The 19,926-nt window shown below is 49.8% G+C and overlaps 1 protein-coding gene across 1 annotated transcript; it reads left to right on the forward strand.

Moving 5' to 3' along the window:
• The first annotated feature begins 1,892 nt into the window (after nucleotides 1-1,892).
• On the forward strand, nucleotides 1,893-19,671 carry LOC138999745 (zinc finger protein 814-like). Its single transcript, XM_070401963.1, has 3 exons — nucleotides 1,893-2,038; nucleotides 3,588-3,714; nucleotides 14,675-19,671. Exons 1-3 carry the CDS (start codon nucleotides 2,006-2,008, stop codon nucleotides 16,825-16,827), a joined length of 2,313 nt encoding a protein of 770 aa, XP_070258064.1. The 5' UTR covers nucleotides 1,893-2,005; the 3' UTR covers nucleotides 16,828-19,671.
• The last annotated feature ends 255 nt before the right edge of the window (nucleotides 19,672-19,926 follow it).

Below are 19,926 nucleotides of genomic sequence, written 5' to 3' on the forward strand. Positions count from 1 at the left end.
TGGGCACATGCCCTTGACCAGAATTGATCTTTTATTAATTTATTAGTTATTTTATCTTTTATTAATCCTCACCCGAGGATATTTTTCCTTTAATCTTCAGGGGGAGAGTGGAAGGGAGGGAAGAGGAGTGGAGAGAGAGGGAAACATGGATGTGAGAGAGACACATGGACTGGTTTCCCTGCCGCATGCACCCCAACTGGGACTGGGGATTGAACCTGCAACCCAGATACATGCGTTTGACTGGGAATTAAACCTGGGCTGACGCTCTAACCATTGAGCGAAGTCGGTCAGGGCAATTTTTTTATTTCTTGACTTTAGACAGAGATAAAACACACACACACACACACATTGATTTGTTGTTTCACTTATTATGCGTTCATTGATTGATTCTTATATGTGCCCTGACCTGGAGTCAATCCTGCAACTTTGGTGAATCAGCAGGATCCACTGAGCAACTGAGCCACAGCGTCAAGGCCAGCCTGTCATTTTCTTTATTTTATTTCATTTTATTTTATTTTATTTTATTTTATGTTTTAATGTTATTGGTTTCTGAGAGGAAGGGCGAGGGAGAGAGAGAAAAGAAACTTTAATGATGAGAGAGAGTCATAGATCGGCTGCCCCCTGCAAGCCCCCCGCTGGGGACCACGCCCACATGTGCCCTGACCCGGACTCCTGCCCTCACCGGGAATTGAACCTGGAGCTCCTGGTTCCTAAGTGGACACTCAGCCACTGAGCCACACTGACCCACGCCAGCCAGGCCCTGTGGTTCTCTGTTTCAAATAGCCTGTTGTGCCCTAACCCAGTGGTCCGCTAACTGCGGCTCTCGAGCTACATGCGACTCTTTGGCCCCTTGAGTGTGGCTCTTCCACAAAAATACCACGTGTGGGCACGCAGGTACAGTGCGATTGAAACTTTGTGGCCCATGCGCAGAACTCGGCATTTTGTGGAAGAGCCACACTCAAGGGGCCAAAGAGCCGCAGTTTGCCAACCACTGCAACCGGTTTGACCCAGTGGATAGAGGAGTCAGTCTGCCGACTCAAGGGTCCCAGGTTCGATTCTGGTCAAGGACATGTACCTTGGTTGTGGGCACATCCCCAGTGGGGGGTGTGCAGGAGGCAGCTGATCCATGTTTCTCTCTCATAGATGTTTCTAACTCTCTATCCGTGTCCCTTCCTCTCTGTAAAACATCAATAAAATGTATGTATTTTTTTTAAAATAGCCTGTTGTTCTGAAGCTCAGGTGACCACGGAATTTGCAATAGGTACCCTAAGTGGGGGGAGCAGTGAGCCCTCATAACCCATCCGAAGGTCGATATCGTCAGATTCGAGTTTTCGCTGCAATTTACACGGAGCGGGCCCTTCACGCGGGTCGCAGCTGAACCACGGGACCCCTCCAGGGGAAAACATTCCAGCAGGGGTCCTCATACTTTTTAAACAGGGGGCCAGTTCACTGCCCCTCAGACCGTTGGAGGGCCGGACTATAGTTTAAAAAAAACAACTATGAACAAATTCCTATGCACACTGCACAGATCTTATTTCGAAGTAAAAAAAAAAAAAAAAAAAAAAACCAAAAAAATATAAATAAATAAATAAATAAATAAACCAAAAAAAAAACAAAACGGGAACAAATACAATATTTGTATTTGCATGTGGCCCGCGGGCCGTAGTTGGAGGACCCCTGTTCCCGGGGCTCAGGAGGCTGAACTCCCTTCTGTGTCCCCTTAGCTCTGGGAACTACATTTCCCAGAAGGCGCTGCGCTGCGTGGAGGCACTGACACCTCAGGATGAAAGCGTTGCCTGGAGACCTCCCGGCCTGGAGGCGGGACTTCCGGCCGCTGGGCAGCCGTCCATCTTTGCAGGTTGGCCCGAGTGCATTCTGGCGCCAGAGCCCCTTTTCAGGTAACAAAGCGGCGGGGCGCCGAAGAGGCGTGGTCCTCGGTGCTCGGGTCCGAGGCCGGGGCCGGGGAAGGGACCGTGACGGCCTGGCCGGCTCCCCGCAGAGTCCGATGGCGGCGGCGGCTGCAAGGCGCCCGGCCGAGGTGAGCGTGTCCCCGGGGGCACCCCGCTCCCCCCACCCCAACCCTGCACCCGGGGTGCAGACGCCCGTCTCCCCTGCAGCCCAGGCCCCGGGGGGTGACGTTTAGGCGGGAGGCAGGTCATCGTGGCGGTGCAACTAGCTGCTCGGAAAGATCGGGGTTCATGATGAGCTTTTTTTTTTCCTTTTCTTTGTTTTTTTTTTCCTTGCGCGGCGTCTGGGTCAGGGCGCCGGGCGGGAGGTGGGCGGGGGACCCCATGGGAGGGAGGACCGTCCGCAGGTGCGTGGACCAGGGGGTCCCTGCAGGCCGAGGAGGCCTGGAGATGAGATGACATCGCGGGCCGAGCTCCCGCCTCTTCCCTCCCGCGTGGAGCCCCCAGAAGGTGGGGGTGCGCTCTGAGGGGGCGCGGGAGTTTCCGTGTTGCACGTGGTCACTTTAAAAATCTTTTTTTTTTTTTGTTGATTTCAGAGAGGAAGGGAGAGGGAGAGAGAGATAGAAACATCCACGATGAGAGAGAATCATGGATCGGCTGCCTCCTGCGCGCCCCCCACTGGGGATCGAGCCCGGGCAGGTGCCCCCCTGACTGGGAATCGAACTGTGACCCCCCTGATTGACAGGCTGAAGCTCGACCATTGAGCCACCCGACCTGGCCCCTATGCGGTCCTTTTTTTTTTTTTTTTTTTTAATATATTTCTTTATTTATTTCAGAGAGGAAGGGAGAAGGAGAGAGAGATAGAAACATCCATGATGAGAGAGAATCACCGATTGGCTGCCTCCTGCACACCCCCCACTGGGGATCGAGCCCGCAACCCAGGCATGTGCCCTTGGCTGGAATCGAACCCGGGACCCCCCCCCAGTTCCCAGGCCGTCGTTCTATCCACCAAGCCAAGCCAGCCAGGGCAATGCGGTCCTTTTTGAGTGACTCTGTGCCTGCCGGTGCCCTCGGCCTGGGGTGTGCGGGGAGGGTGAGTGCAGGGAGGACAGGGTGGCTGCTGGGGGGCCGCACAGAAGTGGGGGGGGTCATGGCCTCTGAGCTGCAGGGGAGCCCCTGGGGGCGGGTATGGAGGCCAGATGCACAGAGGAGCCCTTCCCAGTGGCATCTCCCCGAGTGGGTGGCGGTGGGTGCCCCCGGGGGATGGAGGTGTGAGGGGTACAGTCTGCAGAAGGCTGTGTGCATTGGGGGGAAGTGGGAGTTAGGGTTCCAGGGCCGAGCACTGGGGACCGACAGGTGAAGCCTGAGCCGAGGCTTGGCAGGGCCTCGTCACCATCTAGAGACCCCGAGGGGAATGCATGGCATGATGGGCGCCCTGCCCGCCAGGAACAGAACTGGAGTCCATCTCTGTGCCCTCCTGCCTGGTGCTGCTGAGGGCAGAGCCTCCTGCCTAACGGGACCCTGAGGGTCGGGTGGGCGCCCTGGCACCTGTGCCCACCTGTGGGGTTCCTCTGAGGTGGGAGCTGGGGAGGAGGAGGCGGGAGGGGCAGATGGGTGGGGAGAGGGACTGTGGGTTCTCAGGCACAGAACGGTCATGTCCCTCTGTCCCCGTCATTACAGGCCGGCGTGACCTTGGAGGATGTGGCCGTGCATTTCTCCCGGGAGGAATGGAGGCTGGTGGACGAGGCTCAGAGACGCCTGTACCTGCGGGTGATGCTGGAGAACTTTGCACTTGTGTCCTCTCTGGGTAAGACTCACAGCCTCCCCAGGGACCTGGCCTGGACTCTCCTCCCTCCCCCTGTCCCCTCCCTCAGTCCTCGGGCCTGGACCCCAGCACTGCTGCCTCCCCAGTTTTCTGGGCAGTTGCTGTGTTGCTGTGGCTGGTGGGTGTGCACGGCCCTCTGCTCCCCCCTGCAGTCCCCATACTGAGCCCTTTGGGGAAGGGACTCAGGGTCAGTAAGTAGTACTGCATTGAGCTTCACGGATTCGCCTCTCAGTGTCTGGGTGAATGTGTCCAGATCCTCCAGATCCATACGACTTCTGTCTCCCAGGGTTCGATCCCTTCTGTAGCTGTCATTTCCTCCTGCCCACCTGCGCCAGGACTTGCAGGTGTCTGGGTAGCTATTTACCTGAAGCCTGGGCTTTGCTTTAAGACTCTCCTGAAGTGTGTAGTGTTTATTTTATTTTATTTTTTAAATATATTTTGCCGAAACCGGTTTGGCTCAGTGGATAGAGCATCGGCCTGCAGTCTGAAGGGTCCCGGGTTCGATTCCGGTCAGGGGCATGTGCCTGGGTTGTGGGCAAATCCCCAGTGGGAGATGTGCAAGAGGCAGCTGATCGATGTTTCTCTCTCATCAATGTTTCTAACTCTCTATCTCTCTCCCTTCCTCTCTGTAAAAAATCAGTAAAATACATTAAAAAAAAAAGAAAAAAATATATATATTTTATTGATTTTCCACAGAGAGGAAGGGAGAGAGACAGAGAGTTAGAAACATCGATCAGCTGCCTCTTGCACATCTCCCACTGGGGATGTGCCCGCAACCCAGGTACGTGCCCTTAACCGGAATCGAACCTGGGACCTTTCAGTCTGCAGGCCGACGCTCTATCCACTGAGCCAAACCGGTTTCGGCGTGTGTAGTGTTTAGATGTGTTTTCCTCCCCCCCACCTCCCATAGCCTTGTCAGGATACAAACTTGTATATATTAAAGTGTACAATGTGCTGTTTTTATATATACAGAGTGTCCCCCCCCCCAAAATGTATATAAACTTTAACAACTGATAGCCAAATTTTGAAAATGCAATGTATTTTAAAAAACACTGCCTTTGCCCTGGCTGGTTTGGCTCGGGGGATAGGGCGCAGGCCTGGGGACTGAAGGGTCCCGGGTTCGATTCTGGTCAGGGGCACATGCCCAGGGTTGCGGGCTCGATCCCCAGTAGGGAGCTTGCAGGACCCATCCGATCAGTGATTCCCTCTCATTGTTGATGTTTCTATCTCTCTCTCCCCCTCTCCATTCCTCCCTGAAATCAATAAAAATATCTTAAAAAAAACAACAAAAAACAACCCGAAAACACTGCCTTTACAATTATTCAAAGTATGTATACATTTCTGGTGGATACCCTATATCTACATATATAAAAGGCTAATATGCAAAGTGTCCCCTCAGGAGTTCGACCGGGAGTTCGATCACTCGCTATGACGTGCGCTGACCACCAGGGGGCGGCGCCGAACAAAGGGAGGCCCTGGCCAGCAGCCAGAAGGCCCCAGTCGGCCCTAATCGCTGGCCACGCCTAGGGACCCTACCCATGCACTAATTTTGTGCACTGGGCCTCTACTCATAAATAATTGCCTCACTGAAGTTAATTAAACATATAAAACTAATTTATTATATTTTTTTATGCTAGGAATGCAAGTAAAACATTATTAACGATAGTCACCATGATCCTGATTACATGCTCAGAACTGACTCAGCTTCTAACGGGACGTGTGCTGCATGTTTTGACCATCATGTTTCCATTTTCCCCTGCGCCCCAAATCCTGGCAGTCTACTCTTTTTCTATAATTTTGACATTTTTTTTTTTTAACACTTTCAACCATAGGGGCCAATGGTTCCATTGTATCTCTACCTGCACCAGCACTTACTTCTGCTTTTTGGATGGTGGCCGTCTTAGCTTATTTATTTGTCTTTTGTGCCAAAACCGGTAGGAACAACATCTTTGGACGTTGTTAGATCTTTGATGAAATGTTTATTCAGTTTTTTTTGCCCATTTTTTCATTGGATTGTTCCTTTGCTGTGCAGTTGTTGAACACCTTATATATTTAAATACTTACCCATTATGTGGCAGCCCTTACAAGTACTTTCACACTTTTCATTGTGTTAATTGCCTTTTTGCTGTGCACAAGCTCTGTGTTTCCATGGTGTCTGGCTCCTCTACCTGTGCCCTTGTTGTCTGCGTTTAGTGTCATCCAAAATATTCCTGCCAAAACCACTGTCAAAGAGCTTCTTTTTTTAAAAATGTATTTTATTGATTTTTTACAGAGAGGAAGGGAGAGGGATAGAGAGCTCGAAACATCGATGAGAGAGAAACATCGACCAGCTGCCTCCTGCACGCCCCCTACTGGGGATGTGCCCGCAACCCAGGTCCATGCCCTTGACCGGAATCGAACCTGGGATCCTTCAGTCCGCAGGCCAACGCTCTATCCACTGAGCAACACCGGTTAGGGCTTCTCTTCATTTATTAATAATATTGTGTATGTAAAGATTAAAAAATAAGAACTATCTCAAATTTTTTTTTTTTAGTCATGTTCTGGAAAAATATTTGATACTAAAGCTAGCCTGAATTTGTTTAATGTCGTTTAAAATTATTTTTATTTATATTTTTTTAAAATATATTTTATTGCCGAAACCGGTTTGGCCCAGTGGATAGAGCGTCGGCCTGTGGACTGAAGGGTCCCAGGTTCGATTCCGGTCAAGGGCATGTACCTCGGTTGCGGGCACATCCCCAGTAGGGGGCGTGCAGGAGGCAGTTGATCGATGTTACTGTTTTTATCTCTGGTTACAAAATTTGTCATGAAAATGACATCAGTAATAATTAACTTTAAAATCTCATAGTTTTGAAGAAACAAGTAGAGCCCTGGTCAAGATTTTTGATAAATCTGCTACTTTTTTTAGTCCCTTTTAATTCTGCCTTTTGACTAGGGCTCTACTTATTTGTCAAATGATTGTGTTAATCATTTATCAGATACTTGATTAACTTTCAAGGAAATTCATCTTCAATCTGAAGAATTAAAGTTTTGCCAGTCTGTATTAATGTTTCATACTTTTTATTGCCACCTTAGCTAAATAATTATTTAATATTATTTCATAACAATATTAAGCATGTTTGACAAGCTTCCCAAGATTTGAATTTTAAGAATTTTTCTTAACTTAGAAGTGGCTTAGAGGTATTCTATTTTATTTTATTTTTTTTTATTTATTTTTTTTAATATATTTTATTGATTTTTTACAGCGAGGAAGGGAGAGAGATAGAGAGTTAGAAACATCGATGAGAGAGAAACATCGACCAGCTGCCTCCTGCACATCTCCCACTGGGGATGTGCCCGCAACCCAGGCACATGCCCCTGACCGGAACCGAACCCGGGACCCCTCAGTCCGCAGGCCGACGCTCTATCCACTGAGCCAAACCGGTTTCGGCAAGAGGTATTCTATTTAAAAAAATATATATATATATACATATATATTTTTTAAATATATTTTATTGATTTTTTACAGAGAGGAAAGGAGAGAGATAGAGAGTCAGAAACATCAATGAGAGAGAAACATCGATCAGCTGCCCCCCCTGCACACCTCCTACTGGGGATGTGCCTGCAACCAAGGTCCATGCCCTTGGCCGGAATCGAACCTGGGACCCTTGAGTCCGCAGGCCGAGGCTCTATCCACTGAGCCAAACCGATTAGGGCTAGAGTTATTCTAAAGGGCTCCTGTAGTACCTCAAGGATTTATTCTTTCTCCTTATAAAAGAGAAATTTTGGACTTTTCAGGCTTATTCAGTGTTTGAAAATACATGGAAAACTTTGTCAAATAATAATAAAAAAAAAGATAACTGTGTCCTAGCTGGTTCGGCTCACTGGATAGAGCGTGGGCCTGCGGACTGAAGGGTCCCCCGTTCGATTCTGGTCAAGGCCACATGCCTGGGTTGCGGGCTCGGTCCCCGGTGAGGGGCGTGCAGAGGCAGCCGATCAGTGATTCTCTCTCACCAATGTTTCTATCTCTCCCTTTCTCTCTGAAATCAATAAAAATATATTTTAAAAATAAAATAAAAAATAAATTAAAAAAAGAAACACCACCCCAAAGTCTGCCAAGAGCTGAAAACTTCTGGGGATACATTTTATCAGCAGGCGGCCCCAGACACCAGAAGCGCATCACAGAAGTTGCCTTGGGGCTCCAGACCCCACAGAGCAACTGGTGGAAATCGATCGCAGTGTCCTTGACCACTGAGGCAGGGCCGAGGAAGAGTAAAAAGCTGTGCCTGGTGGTAACAAACGGCGCCCCTGTGCCCCTCAGGGTCACCCTGCGCCCAGACTACAGCAGACATCAGAGGGACGGTCTTATTCCTGAGGACAAGGGGCGCTCACCAGTCTCAGGGTCAACCCCTTGCAGGAGCACCCCCCTCCTATGGAGGCAGGGCCATTGGAGAAGGGAGTGTCCTGGGCTCCAGAGGGACCCCTGGGTCTTCACACCAGTGGTTGTCAGAACACCCCAGAACTGCCGGTGCCTGAGGCCCCACCGACCATCTCATCCTCACACCAGAGCAGCCTCGGTGACCCTTGAGGTGGCAGGTAACCCCACTGCATTTCTTTTGAATATATATATATATATATTTTTTTTTTAAATATATTTTATTGATTTTTTACAGAGAGGAAGGGAGAGGGATAGAGTTAGAAACATCGATGAGAGAGAAACATCGACCAGCTGCCTCCTGCACACCCCCCACTGGGGATGTGCCCGCAACCCAGGTCCATGCCCTTGACCGGAATCGAACCTGGGACCCTTGAGTCTGCAGGCCGACGCTCTATCCACTGAGCCAAACCGGTTAGGGCCGAATATATATTTTTAAAATTGATTTCAGAGAGGAAGAGAGGGAGAGAAAGAAACATCGGTGATGAGAGAGAATCGTGGATCCAGCTGCCTCCTGCACACCCCGCACTGGGGATGGAGCCTGCCACCTGGGTATGTGCCCCGACCGGGAATTGAACCGTGGCCTCTTGATCCATAGGTCGACTCTCCGTCACTGTGGCACGCTGGCCGGGCCCATTGCATTGCTTTTAGACGGCGGGCGGGATGGTGTGGGGGGCTGCTTTCGCTGCCCTGACTCACTCACCGGGCCTCTTTCTTCCTAAGCCTGTTCAACCACTGGGGTGAATACATGTCCTCAGTGGTACCCTCAATGGTACCGTCTCACTCAGCCCCTCAGCTCCAGCCTCGGAAGTCCCCCTCAGTCATGCCTTGCAGTTCCGGGGTGCCCCATTCCCTTATTACGCGGGGACATCTGGACTAAGCACTGCCGTACCCCCAAAGTCACCTTCCTCCTTCTCCCCCCGATGCCAGTACAACACCGGGGCACGTGCCCTGGGAAGGAATGGCAAGTTGATTTCGCTCAAGTGCCCCCTAAAGCTAGTATTTATAGATGCTTTCACCAGAGAAACGGAAGCTTTTCCTACCAAAAGAAAAGCCACTCTGGAGGCCAAGTACTTAACGAAAATAGAAATCTCACCTAAATTTGGATTACCGAGAAGCTGACAGAGTTACAACGGACCCTCTTTTATAACCACAATTACACGCAGCTGCCTCGAACTTTAAAAATCGACTATCGTGCCGTAACCGGTGTGGCTCAGTGGATAGAGCGTCGGCCTGCGGACTGAAGGGTCCCAGGTTCGATTCCGGTGAAGGGCATGAACCTTGGTTGCGGGCACATCCCCAGTGGGGGGTGTGCAGGAGGCAGCTGGTCGATGTTTCTCTCTCATCGATGTTTCTAACTCTCTATCCTTCTCCCTTCTCTGTAAAAAATCAATAAAATATATATATTATATATATATATATATATATATTTTCTTATTGCTTAAAGTTATATATATATTTTTTAAATTAACTATGGCCCCAGTTGGTTTGGCTCAGTGGATAGAGCGTCAGCCTGCGGACTGAAGGGTCCCAGGTTCGATTCCGGCCAAGGGCACAGGCCCCGGTTGCGGGCTCCATCCCCAATAGGGGGCATGAAGGAGGCAGCCGATCAATGGTTCTCTTCATTGATGTTTCTGTCTCTCTCTCTCTCTCTCTCCCTTCTTCTCTGAAATCAATAAAACAAAAAAGTCAACGATCACTGACACTCATCATGGATACCTCCATCCTCAGGTAAGATAGAAACGAGGCAGTCGATCCCTTAAAAAGATTCTAGGCAGCCGAAACCGGTTTGGCTCAGTGGATAGAGCGTCGGCCTGCGGACTGAGGGGTCCCAGGTTCGATTCCGGTCAAGGGCATGTAACTGGGTTGCGGGCGCATCCCCAGTGGGAGATGTGCAGGAGGCAGCTGATCGATGTTTCTCTCTCATCGATGTTTCTAACTCTCTATCTCTCTCCCTTCCTCTCTGTAAAAAATCAATAAAATATATTTAAAAAAAAAAAAAAAAAGATTCTAGGCAAGCGATGCCAAAAAAAAAACCCTGAGTCCTGGTCGGTCTGTGTGACCCCGAGGTCCCATGGGAGTAAAAGCGACACCTGAAGAAAAGTTACAGGTGAGCCCCTTGGAACTCACCTGTGCAGGCCCTTCCTCAGGTCGGACCTGCTGGTAGACGAGGCAGCCTGTCAGCTGTTCTGTGACTCCCTTAATCTAGACCAGCGGTTCTCAACCTGTGGGTCGTGATCCCTTAGGCGGCCGAACGACCCTTTCACGGGGGTCGCCTAAGACCATCGGAAAACACATATATAATTCCATGTTGTTTTTGTGATGAATCACTATGCTTTCATGATGTTCCATTTGTAACAATGAAATTGGGGGTCAGCACAACATGAGGAACTGTATGAAAGGGTCGCGGCGTGAGGAAGGTTGAGAACCACTGATCTAGACAGATGCCAAAGGCATCACAGGAATGTGGAAACCTAATTTTACAACGCCCTCAAGAAAGGCTACCGAGTTTCACCAGGGGAGAGGGTCTATTTAAAAATCTAGAGGTGGCCCTGACTGGTTGGGCTCAGTGGATAGAGCGTCGGCCTGCGGACTGAAGGGTCCCGGGTTCGATTCCGGTCAAGGGCATGCACCTTAGTTGCGGGCACAACCCCAGTGGGAGGTGTGCAGGAGGCAGCTGATCGATGTTTCTAACTCTCTTCCCTCTCCCTTCCTCTCTGTAAAAAATCAATAAAATATATATATTTAAAAAAAAAAATCTAGAGGTGTATCCCAGCCTGTGTGGCTCATTGGTGAAGCGTCCAACCTGTGAACCCTGAGTTCACCCTTCAATTCCCGGTCAGGGCACATGTCCAGGTTGCAGGCTTCATCCCAGTGGGAGGTGTGCAGGAGGCAGGCAGTGATTCTCTCTCATCATGGATGTTTCTATCTGTCTCCCTCCCCCTTCCTCTCTGAAATAAAAAAAAATGTATTTAAAAAATAAGCTCTCCTGCCCTGACCGGTGTGGCTCAGTGGATACAGCGCCGGCCTGCAGACTCAGGGGTCCTGGGTTCGATTCTGGCCAAGGGCATGTACCTTGGTTGGGGGCACATCCCCAGTGGGGGGTGTGCAGGAGGCAGCTGATCGATGTTTCTCTCTCATCGATGTTTCTAGCTCTCTATCCCTCTCCCTTCCTCTCTGTGAAAAATCAATAAAAATATATTTAAAAAATAAATAAATAAAATAAAAATAAAAAATAAACTCTCCCATCCTGCGTGGCTCAGCGGCTGAGCGTCAACCTGCGAACCAGGAGGTCACCTGTTCGATTCACGGTCAGGGCACCTGCTGGGGTTGCGGGCTGGATCCCCAGTGTGGGGCGTGCAGGTGGCAGCCGATCAGTGACTTTCTCCCATTATTGATGTTTCTCTCCCTCTCCCTTCCTCTCTGAAATCAATAAAAATATACTAAAGCGAAACAAAGAAACACCCGAAAACCCATGGATGTTCTGTCGACCCCCTCCCCTGAGGTTCTCACCTGCAGGAAAAATAAAAGGGTCTCAGGACAAAGACTCAGAGCAACCTTCCGCTTAACGGCGTGGACTTTCCTATAACATTTCTGGAGCAACAAAGCAGAGCACCGCCCAGGCCACGGGTGGGCAAACTTTTTGACTCGAGGGCCACAGTGGGTTCTTAAACTGGACCGGAGGGCCGGAACAAAAGCATGGATGGAGTGTTTGTGTGAACTAATATAAATTCAAAGTAAACATCATTACATAAAAGGGTACGGTCTTTTTTTTTTTTTTTTTTTTAGTTTTATTCATTTCAAACTGGCCGGATCCGGCCCGTGGGCTGTAGTTTGCCCACAGCTGGGCTAGGCTCCCCCCTGTTGTTTCTTCTATCCTAAGCCCTTTCCAGCTTTTTATTTTATTTTATTTTTTTAATATATTTTATTAGTTTTTCACAGAGAGGAAGGGAGAGGGATAGAGAGTTAGAAACATCGATGAGAGAGAAACATCGATCAGCTGCCTCCTGCACACCCCCCACTGGGGATGCGCCCACAACCAAGATACATGCCCTTGGCCGGAATCGAACCTGGGGCCCTTCAGTCCGCAGGCCGACGCTCTATCCACTGAGCCAAACCGGTCAGGGCCTTTCCCAGCTTTTTAAATACTGTACTTCATTGCCCGGTCGCCATGGCTTCGTGGAATGAGCATTGTCCCATGCACCAAGAGGTTTCTGGTTCCATTCCTGGTCAGGGCAGGTGCCTGGGCAGCAGCTCCATTCCCTAGTAGGGGGTGTTCAGGAGGCAGCCAATCGATGTTTCTCTGTCATGGGTGTGTTTATTTTCTCTCCCTCTCCCTCTCTAAAAAATCATTTAAAACATGAAATAACTTATACAATAAAAGACTAATATGCAAATGGACCAAACAGCCGAACGACCGGTCGCTATGATGTGCACTGACCACCAGGGGGCAGGCGCTCAGCATAGGAGCTGCTGCCTGGTGGTCAGTGCGCTCCCCCTGTGGGAGCCAGAAGCCCTGACCCAAGCTCACAGCAGCAGTGGCAGGAGCCTCTCCTGCCTTCACACCAGTTGGACATCCCCCAAGGGCTCTCAGACTGTGAGAGGACCAGGCTAGGCTAAGGGACCCCCACACCTTCCAGTGCATGAATTTTGTGAACTGAGCCTCTAGTGTATGTGTGTGTGTGTGTGTGTGTGTGTGTGTGTGTGTTGATTGATTTCAGAGAGGAAGGGAGAGAGAGGGAAACATCAATGATGAGTATCATCGTTCTGCTGCCTCCTACACGCCCCACACTGGGGCTTGAGTCTTCAACCCAGGCATGTGCCCTCACTGGGAATTGAACGTGACCTTCTGGTTCATAGGTCGATGCTCAACCGCTGAGCCACGCCGGCTGGGCACCGCCTCAGCTTTTATACACATACTTCTCTATCCCTTGGACTCGTATTGTAAAATCATTTCTATGCCCTAGCCCAGTGGTCGGCAAACTCATTCATCAACAGAGCCAAATATCAACAGTACAACGATTGAAATTTCTTTTTTTGTTTTTAATATCTTTTATTGATTTTTTACATAGAGGAAGGGAGAGAGATAGAGAGTTAGAAACATCGATGAGAGAGAAACATCAATCAGCTGCCTCCTGCACACCTCCCTACTGGGGATGTGCCCGCAACCCAGGTCCATGCCCTTGACCGGAATCGAACCTGGGACCTTTCAGTCCACAGACCAACGCACTATCCACTGAGCCAAACCAGTTTCGGCTGAAATTTCTTTTGAGAGCCGAATTTTTTAAACTTAAACTATACAGGTAGGTTCATTGTTATTAACTTAATTAGGGTCCTCCTAAGGCTTAGGAAGAGCCACACTCAAGGGGCCAAAGAGCCCTAGCCGGTTTGGCTGATTGGATAGAGCATCGGCCTGGGGACCAAAGGGTCCCAGGTTCAGTTCCGGTCCAGAGCTGGTACCTCAGTTGCAGACTCCTCCCCAGCCCCTGGTCAGGCCTCATGCAGGAGGCAACCAATTGATGTGTTTCTCTTTCATCGATATTTCTCTCTGTCTTTCCCTCTAAGAATCAGTGGGAAAATATCCTCAGGTGAGGGTTTAAAAAAAAGAAATCATTTCTACATGAGGTCAAGAACCCACACACTGCAGACTGGCCTGAGGTTGAGTATCTGCAGGTGGCCCCTGTCCTGGAACATTGCGTTGTTACGAATTGTCTATCCTCGAGAATATTCCGTGTACACTTGAGAGAATGTGTATTGTGCTGTGATAGCATGGGATGTCCTTTGTACGTCTGTTAGATCCACTTGGATTAAAGTGTCATTCCGTTGAAATACATCTTTGTTAAATTTTCATATTAAGAACAATATTTGGTTATCCACCCAGTGTTGAAAGGCGGATATTGGCGTGTTTTTGTTTCTTTTTTTAATATATTTTATTGATTCTCCACAGAGAGGAAGGGAGAGGGATAGAGAAGTTAGAAACATCGATCAGCTGCCTCCCTGCACACCCCGTACTGGGGATGCGCCCGCAACCAAGGTACATGCCCTTGACCAGAATCGAACCCGGGACCTTTGAGTCCGCAGGCCAACGCTCTATCCACTGAACCACACCGGTCAGTGCGATATTGGCGTTTTTCATGAACATTCGGTGGCTGCATTTTCTGCCTTCACATATGATAGTATTTGCCTGATACTTAATTTGTTTTGTTTTGTTTTTAATCCCCACCTGAGGATTTTTTTCCCAATGATTTTTAGAGAGAGGGGAAGAGAGAGGGAACAACAGAAATATTGATGCTAGAGAAACACATCCATCGGCTGCCCCCTGCATGCACCCCGACCAGGGCTCGGGCCCGGGAGGACCTTGCAACTGAGGAGTGTGCCCTTGACCGGAATCGAACCCGGGACCTTTCGGTCCGCAGGCTGATGATCTATCCACTGAGCCAGACCGGCTCGGGCTGACACGTGAGTATGATTGATGGGGTTCTCCCCTCCCTTCAGTCAACAGGTATCTCACCGGCGTTTCTTTGCGTTCAGGTTGCTGCTGTGGAGCCGACGATGTGGAAGCACCCGGTGAACAGAGGGTTTCTGTGGGAATCTCACGGGGGAAGAATCCTCAGACAGCCTCGTCTTCCCAGAAGAGACACCCCTGCGAGAGTTGCGGGCCGGTCTTGAGGGACATTTTCCACGTGGTCGAGCAGCAGGGGACACAGCACAGCCAGAAACTGCTGAGGTGTGGGGCGTGCGCAAGGCGATTTTATTTCGGTGTGAACTCTCACCAGCCAGAGGGGCCGCGCGTGGGAGGGGAGCCCTTCAGACGTCGGGCGGACAAGGCCTCATTCGTGAGGAGCGGCAGCACCCACCTGTCAGGGAAGACCTTGGCCTCTGAGCAGGGTGAGAGGGACTTCCTGCCCAGCCTGGGACACCGGCAGCCACCGCTCACTCAAACCAGGGAGGAGCCAACCAAAGTCACCCCGTGTTTAACTCCACAGAACAGAACAAGCCTTGGCCCTTCTGGAGAAGGCAGGAAAGATTTCAACCCCCAAGGCATGCTTCTTCAGGACCAGAACGTCCATACGGCAAGGCCGTGTTTTGCGTCCAGTGAGTGCGGAAAACCGTTCAGGTACAAACCCTCATTTGTTCGGCACCCCAGAGTCCGCACAGGAAAGGGTTTTCACGTGTCCGGCGAAAGTGGAAGATTCTCCCGTGGAAGCTCAGCCCTCAGTCCGCATCGAAAAATGCATCCAGGCCCCAGGCAGTCCACGTGCAGCAAATGTGGAAAAGTCTTCAGCCACAAGCCCGTCGTTATTTGTCCCCGGGTTCGGCACGGCGGGGAGAACAGCCACGTGTGCAGTGAGTGTGCGCAATCTTTTAGTCGTGGCTCGGCGTTCATTCGCTATCGGAGAGTTCACACTGGAGAGAAGCCTTACAAGTGTACCTACTGCGCCAGATCCTTCACCTCTATGGCGGGCCTCGGTTATCACCAGAGCTCTCACACCGGGAAAAGACCTTACGTGTGCGGCGAATGCGGGAAATCTTACATCACGCCTACGGCCCTGCGCTGCCATCATCGCGTTCACACCGGGGAAAGGTCTCACGGCTGCAGCGAGTGTGGGAAATCCTTCAATAACCGGTGGAAGCTCGTTCGCCACCAGAGAATTCACACGGGAGAAAAGCCCTACGCGTGCGGCACGTGCGGCAAGGCTTTCACCAACAGCTTCACCCTGCGGTACCACGAGCAAGGCCACCTGGGGGAGAGGCCTTACGAGTGCGGCGAGTGCCGGAAGTCTTTCACCACCAGCTCTGGCCTGCGCTACCACCTCAGCATTCACGCCGGAACGAGGCCGTATAAATGCGGCGAGTGTGGCAAGTCTTTCATCTGTCGCTCGACCTACCATTCCCACCAGAAAACTCACTCGGGGGAAAAGCCCTACGAGTGCAGTGACTGTGGGAAATCTTTCACCCGGCGAAGCAGCCTCCTTTACCACCAGAGAGTTCACACTGGAGAGAGGCCCTTCGAGTGCAGCGAATGCGGGAAATCGTTTACCAGGGTCTATGCCCTTCATTGTCACAAGAGAGTTCACACCGGGGAACGGCCCTACGAGTGCGGCGAGTGCGGAAAGTCGTTCCCCACCAGCAGTAGCCTCGGAAAACACCGGAAAGTTCATCCCGGAGAAAGGCCTTACGGGTGCGGCGACGCTGGGAAATCTTTTGCCGGGAGTGACATCTTCTGTTACCATCAGAGGGTTCACGCCAGAGAGAAGCCTTTCCAATGCAGCCAGTGTGGGAAGTCTTTCTCCTCCGGCGCCTCCCTCCGTTACCATCAGCGCGTTCACACGGGAGAAAGGCCGTACGAGTGCAGTGAATGTGGGAAATCTTTTATATATAGCTCCAAACTCCGTTATCACCAGCGCGTTCACACTGGCGAACGGCCTTACGAGTGCAGTGAATGCGGGAAGTCTTTTATATATAGTTCCAAACTCCGCTATCATCAGCGAGTTCACACGAGCGAAAAACCTTACAAGTGTGGCGAATGCGGGAAATCTTTTATCTACAGCTCTACGTTTCGCTACCATCAGAGAGTTCACACTGGTGAGAGGCCTTATAAGTGCAGTGAATGTGGGAAATCTTTTATCTATGGCTCCAAACTCCGCTATCATCAGCGAGTTCACACTGCTGAAAGGCCTTAAGTGTGCTGGGAATGAGCAATCTCCTGTGTGGTGCGACAACACTTGAGGAGGAAACATTTTGGGGAGTCATTTGTCTGAATTGAAACTCTTCTATCTGGATATGCACAGTGGGGAGACTCGCCATAAGTTTTATTTATGTTGGAAGTGTGTGTAAGTATTTTACTCGTTCTGACTTTCCCAGGCCTTCTTCTTCTCGGCTTATGGTGCTCCTAGATTCTGAGGCTAATTCCTTCCACCTTTCCCACCTGGCAGGTCCACAGACTTTGTGATAGTCAACACCCCAATGTGCTTATGTACGCTGACCTCTGGCCTCGTGTATATTGTGGCAAAATGGAAGTGACCAGGGGGTCAGCTTTCCTATTAGGACTAATTTGGACACGGATAAGCTGCAGTAATGAATTGCAGCTTGCAGAGGAATGACTACGTGTTCATCGAGGGTGATAATTTGTGATGAGATATTCCACCGTCCAGTGTATGAACTTGGAACTGTCTGCTGCTCATGACGTTGGCTTATACAATAATTCAGAATTTACTCTTTGTAAAAATATTTTGTTATTTATTTTAGAGAGAGGGAGAGGAGGAGAGAGGAACATTGATTGATTGCCTCGTGCACTCGCTCTGACCAGTGATGCAACCTGCAACCTGAACATGTGCCCTGACCAGGAATTGAACCCGCATCCTTTTGGTACATCAGACAATGCTCAACCAGCTGAGCCACACTGGCCAAGACAAGGCCTTACTCTATTTTTTAATGTGTTTTTTGTTGATTTCAGAAAGGAAGGGAGAAGGAGAGAGATGGAAATATTAATGATGAGAGAGAATCATTGATCAGCTGCTTCCTGCACGCCCTTTACTGCGGATCGAGCCCATGACCCAGGCATTTGTTCTCACTGGGAATGGAACCATGACCAGCTGGTTCATAGGTCAATGCTCAACCATTGAGTCATACTGGCTGGGCATGGTCTTACTCTTTCAATTCTTTTTGTCGTTGTTGTTTTAATCCTCACTTAAGGATATTTTTCCCACTGATATTTAGAGAGAATGGAAAGGAGGAATAGAAAAGGGGAGGGACAGAAAGAGAGAAACACTGATGTGCGTGAGACACATGGCTTGGTTCCCTCTTACACGCACCCCAGCTGGGGCCAGGGATGGGACATGCAACCCAGGTAAGTGCCCTTGACCGGGGATCGAAGCCATGACCCGTGGGTGCACAGGGCAATTCTCTAATCACTGAGCCACACCGTCCAGGGCTTTTCATTCTTTTTAATCTTGCTTATTCTTTTTCATTGTATGGGGTTGTGTATAACCCGATTCAGGCTCTACAAGCATGAAGAGGTGAACAACGTTGTAACGGGGGGTCTCAACATTTCTCTGCTTATGGACAGGCTGTGCGATGGCAAAAAATAAGTGTCCAGTTTTGACCAAATTTGAGTCGCTGTCCACAGCCTCCCAGGAAGGACTGAAAGACTCTCTGGTCCTGATTTGGTTGCTCTGCGTTTGAGGGGTCTTGGCGATGACCCTGGGGGAGCAGGTGAGATCCTCAGGTACCTATGAGAGTAGCATGATGGTTCCTTCACTCAGAGCGGATCTGGCAGATTACATTGGCACTGCAGCGGTTCTCAACCTGTGGGCCGCGACCCCTTTGGCGGTCGAACGACCCTTTCACAGGGGTCGCCTAAGACCATCCTGAATATCAGATATTTACCTGACGATTCATCACAGTAGCAGCATGACAGTGACGAAGTAGCAACGAAAATAATGTTATGGTTGGGGGTCACAACATGAGGAACGGTATTTAAAGGGCCAGAAGGTTGAGAACCACTGGTGGGGGATCTATATTTCTTTGGTCTCAATGTGTCACGTGCCCTGATGTCCACCATTCGCTGGGCTGTGGTCAGTGGTTGAAAGACGGTCCAGGGAAAATCACAGTGTTTGGTACAGAATCACTGGCCTAATAGGGATGGGAGGAGATGCGGCCGACTCGGTGGACCGTTCCTCTTCAAAACATGCAGCCAGAAATGTGTCTGTGGCGGTGACTGCACCATCAGTGTGCACAGAGCTCAGGACCCGCTGGCATGTTCATCCTGGGAAGCTGCCATCATGGTCAGAAAAAATAAAAATGATCATCCAATCGTTTTGTGGATTCCTGTAGCCTCTTAGTTACGTCCGCCTCAAAGCCGTGACGACACGAGAAGAGAAGAAAAGAGAGGCCTGGGGTCCATGATGTGGCCGTTGAGCTGGGCCGCATTCCTGTTGACTCAGGTGGAAATGTTCATTACTTAGCATACTTTGTTATTTAGGCCAGTGGTCGGCAAACTCATTAGTCAACAGAGCCAAATATCACCAGTACGACAATTGAAATTTCTTTTAAGAGCCAAATTTTTTTAAACTTAAACTATACAGGTAGGTACATTGTTATTAACTTCATGAGGGTCCTCCTAAGGCTTAGGAAGAGCCACACTCAAGGGGCCAAAGAGCCGCATGTGGCTCGAGAGCCGCAGTTTGCCGACCACTGATTTAGGGAATACTGATCCCTATAGAGTCTGTATGTATAGAGTCTATAGTATAGACCATAAGGAGGAAGGCAGGGGAGTGAATATAGCGTAGTCAAACCTACTTTCCCAAAAGATGGGGACACAAAGTGTGTTGTTTTTTTTATCTTGAGCCATTGTTTTCAATCCTCACTCAAGCATATGTTTAGAAAAAGAAAGGGAGAGAGAGAGAAATATCTATATGAGAGGGAGGCATTGATCGATTGTGTTCCATACACACCCCAGCGGGGAATAAAACCCACAACCGAGGGAGGTATGTGACCTGGCCAGGAGTGAGACCCCTATCTTTTTTTTTTTTTTTTTTTTTTTTTTTTTAATTAAATCTTTATTGTTCAGATTATTACATTTGTTCCTCTTTTTTCCCCCCATAACTCCCCTCCTTCCAGCTCCCACCCCACCCTCCACCCTCACTCCCCACCCACTGTGTTCATCCATAGGTGCATGATTTTTGTCCAGTCACTTCCCACATCTCCCACACCCCTTTTTCCCCCAAGAATAGTCAGTCTATTCCCTTTCTATGTCCCTGATTCTATTATAATCACCAGTT

The sequence above is a fragment of the Myotis yumanensis genome, unplaced genomic scaffold (genome assembly GCF_028538775.1).
Source record: "Myotis yumanensis isolate MYYU_CA2020_CCGP unplaced genomic scaffold, mMyoYum1.0.hap1 SCAF_23, whole genome shotgun sequence".
NCBI classification, from domain to species: Eukaryota; Metazoa; Chordata; class Mammalia; order Chiroptera; family Vespertilionidae; genus Myotis; species Myotis yumanensis.

Coding starts and splice junctions, on each gene's coding strand:
- LOC138999745 (XM_070401963.1), top strand. CDS start 2,006: ATGGCGGCGGCGGCTGCAAGGCGCCCGGCCGAG. Junction 2,039..3,587: donor CTGCAAGGCGCCCGGCCGAG/GTGAGCGTGTCC, acceptor CCGTCATTACAG/GCCGGCGTGACCTTGGAGGA. Junction 3,715..14,674: donor TGCACTTGTGTCCTCTCTGG/GTAAGACTCACA, acceptor CTTTGCGTTCAG/GTTGCTGCTGTGGAGCCGAC.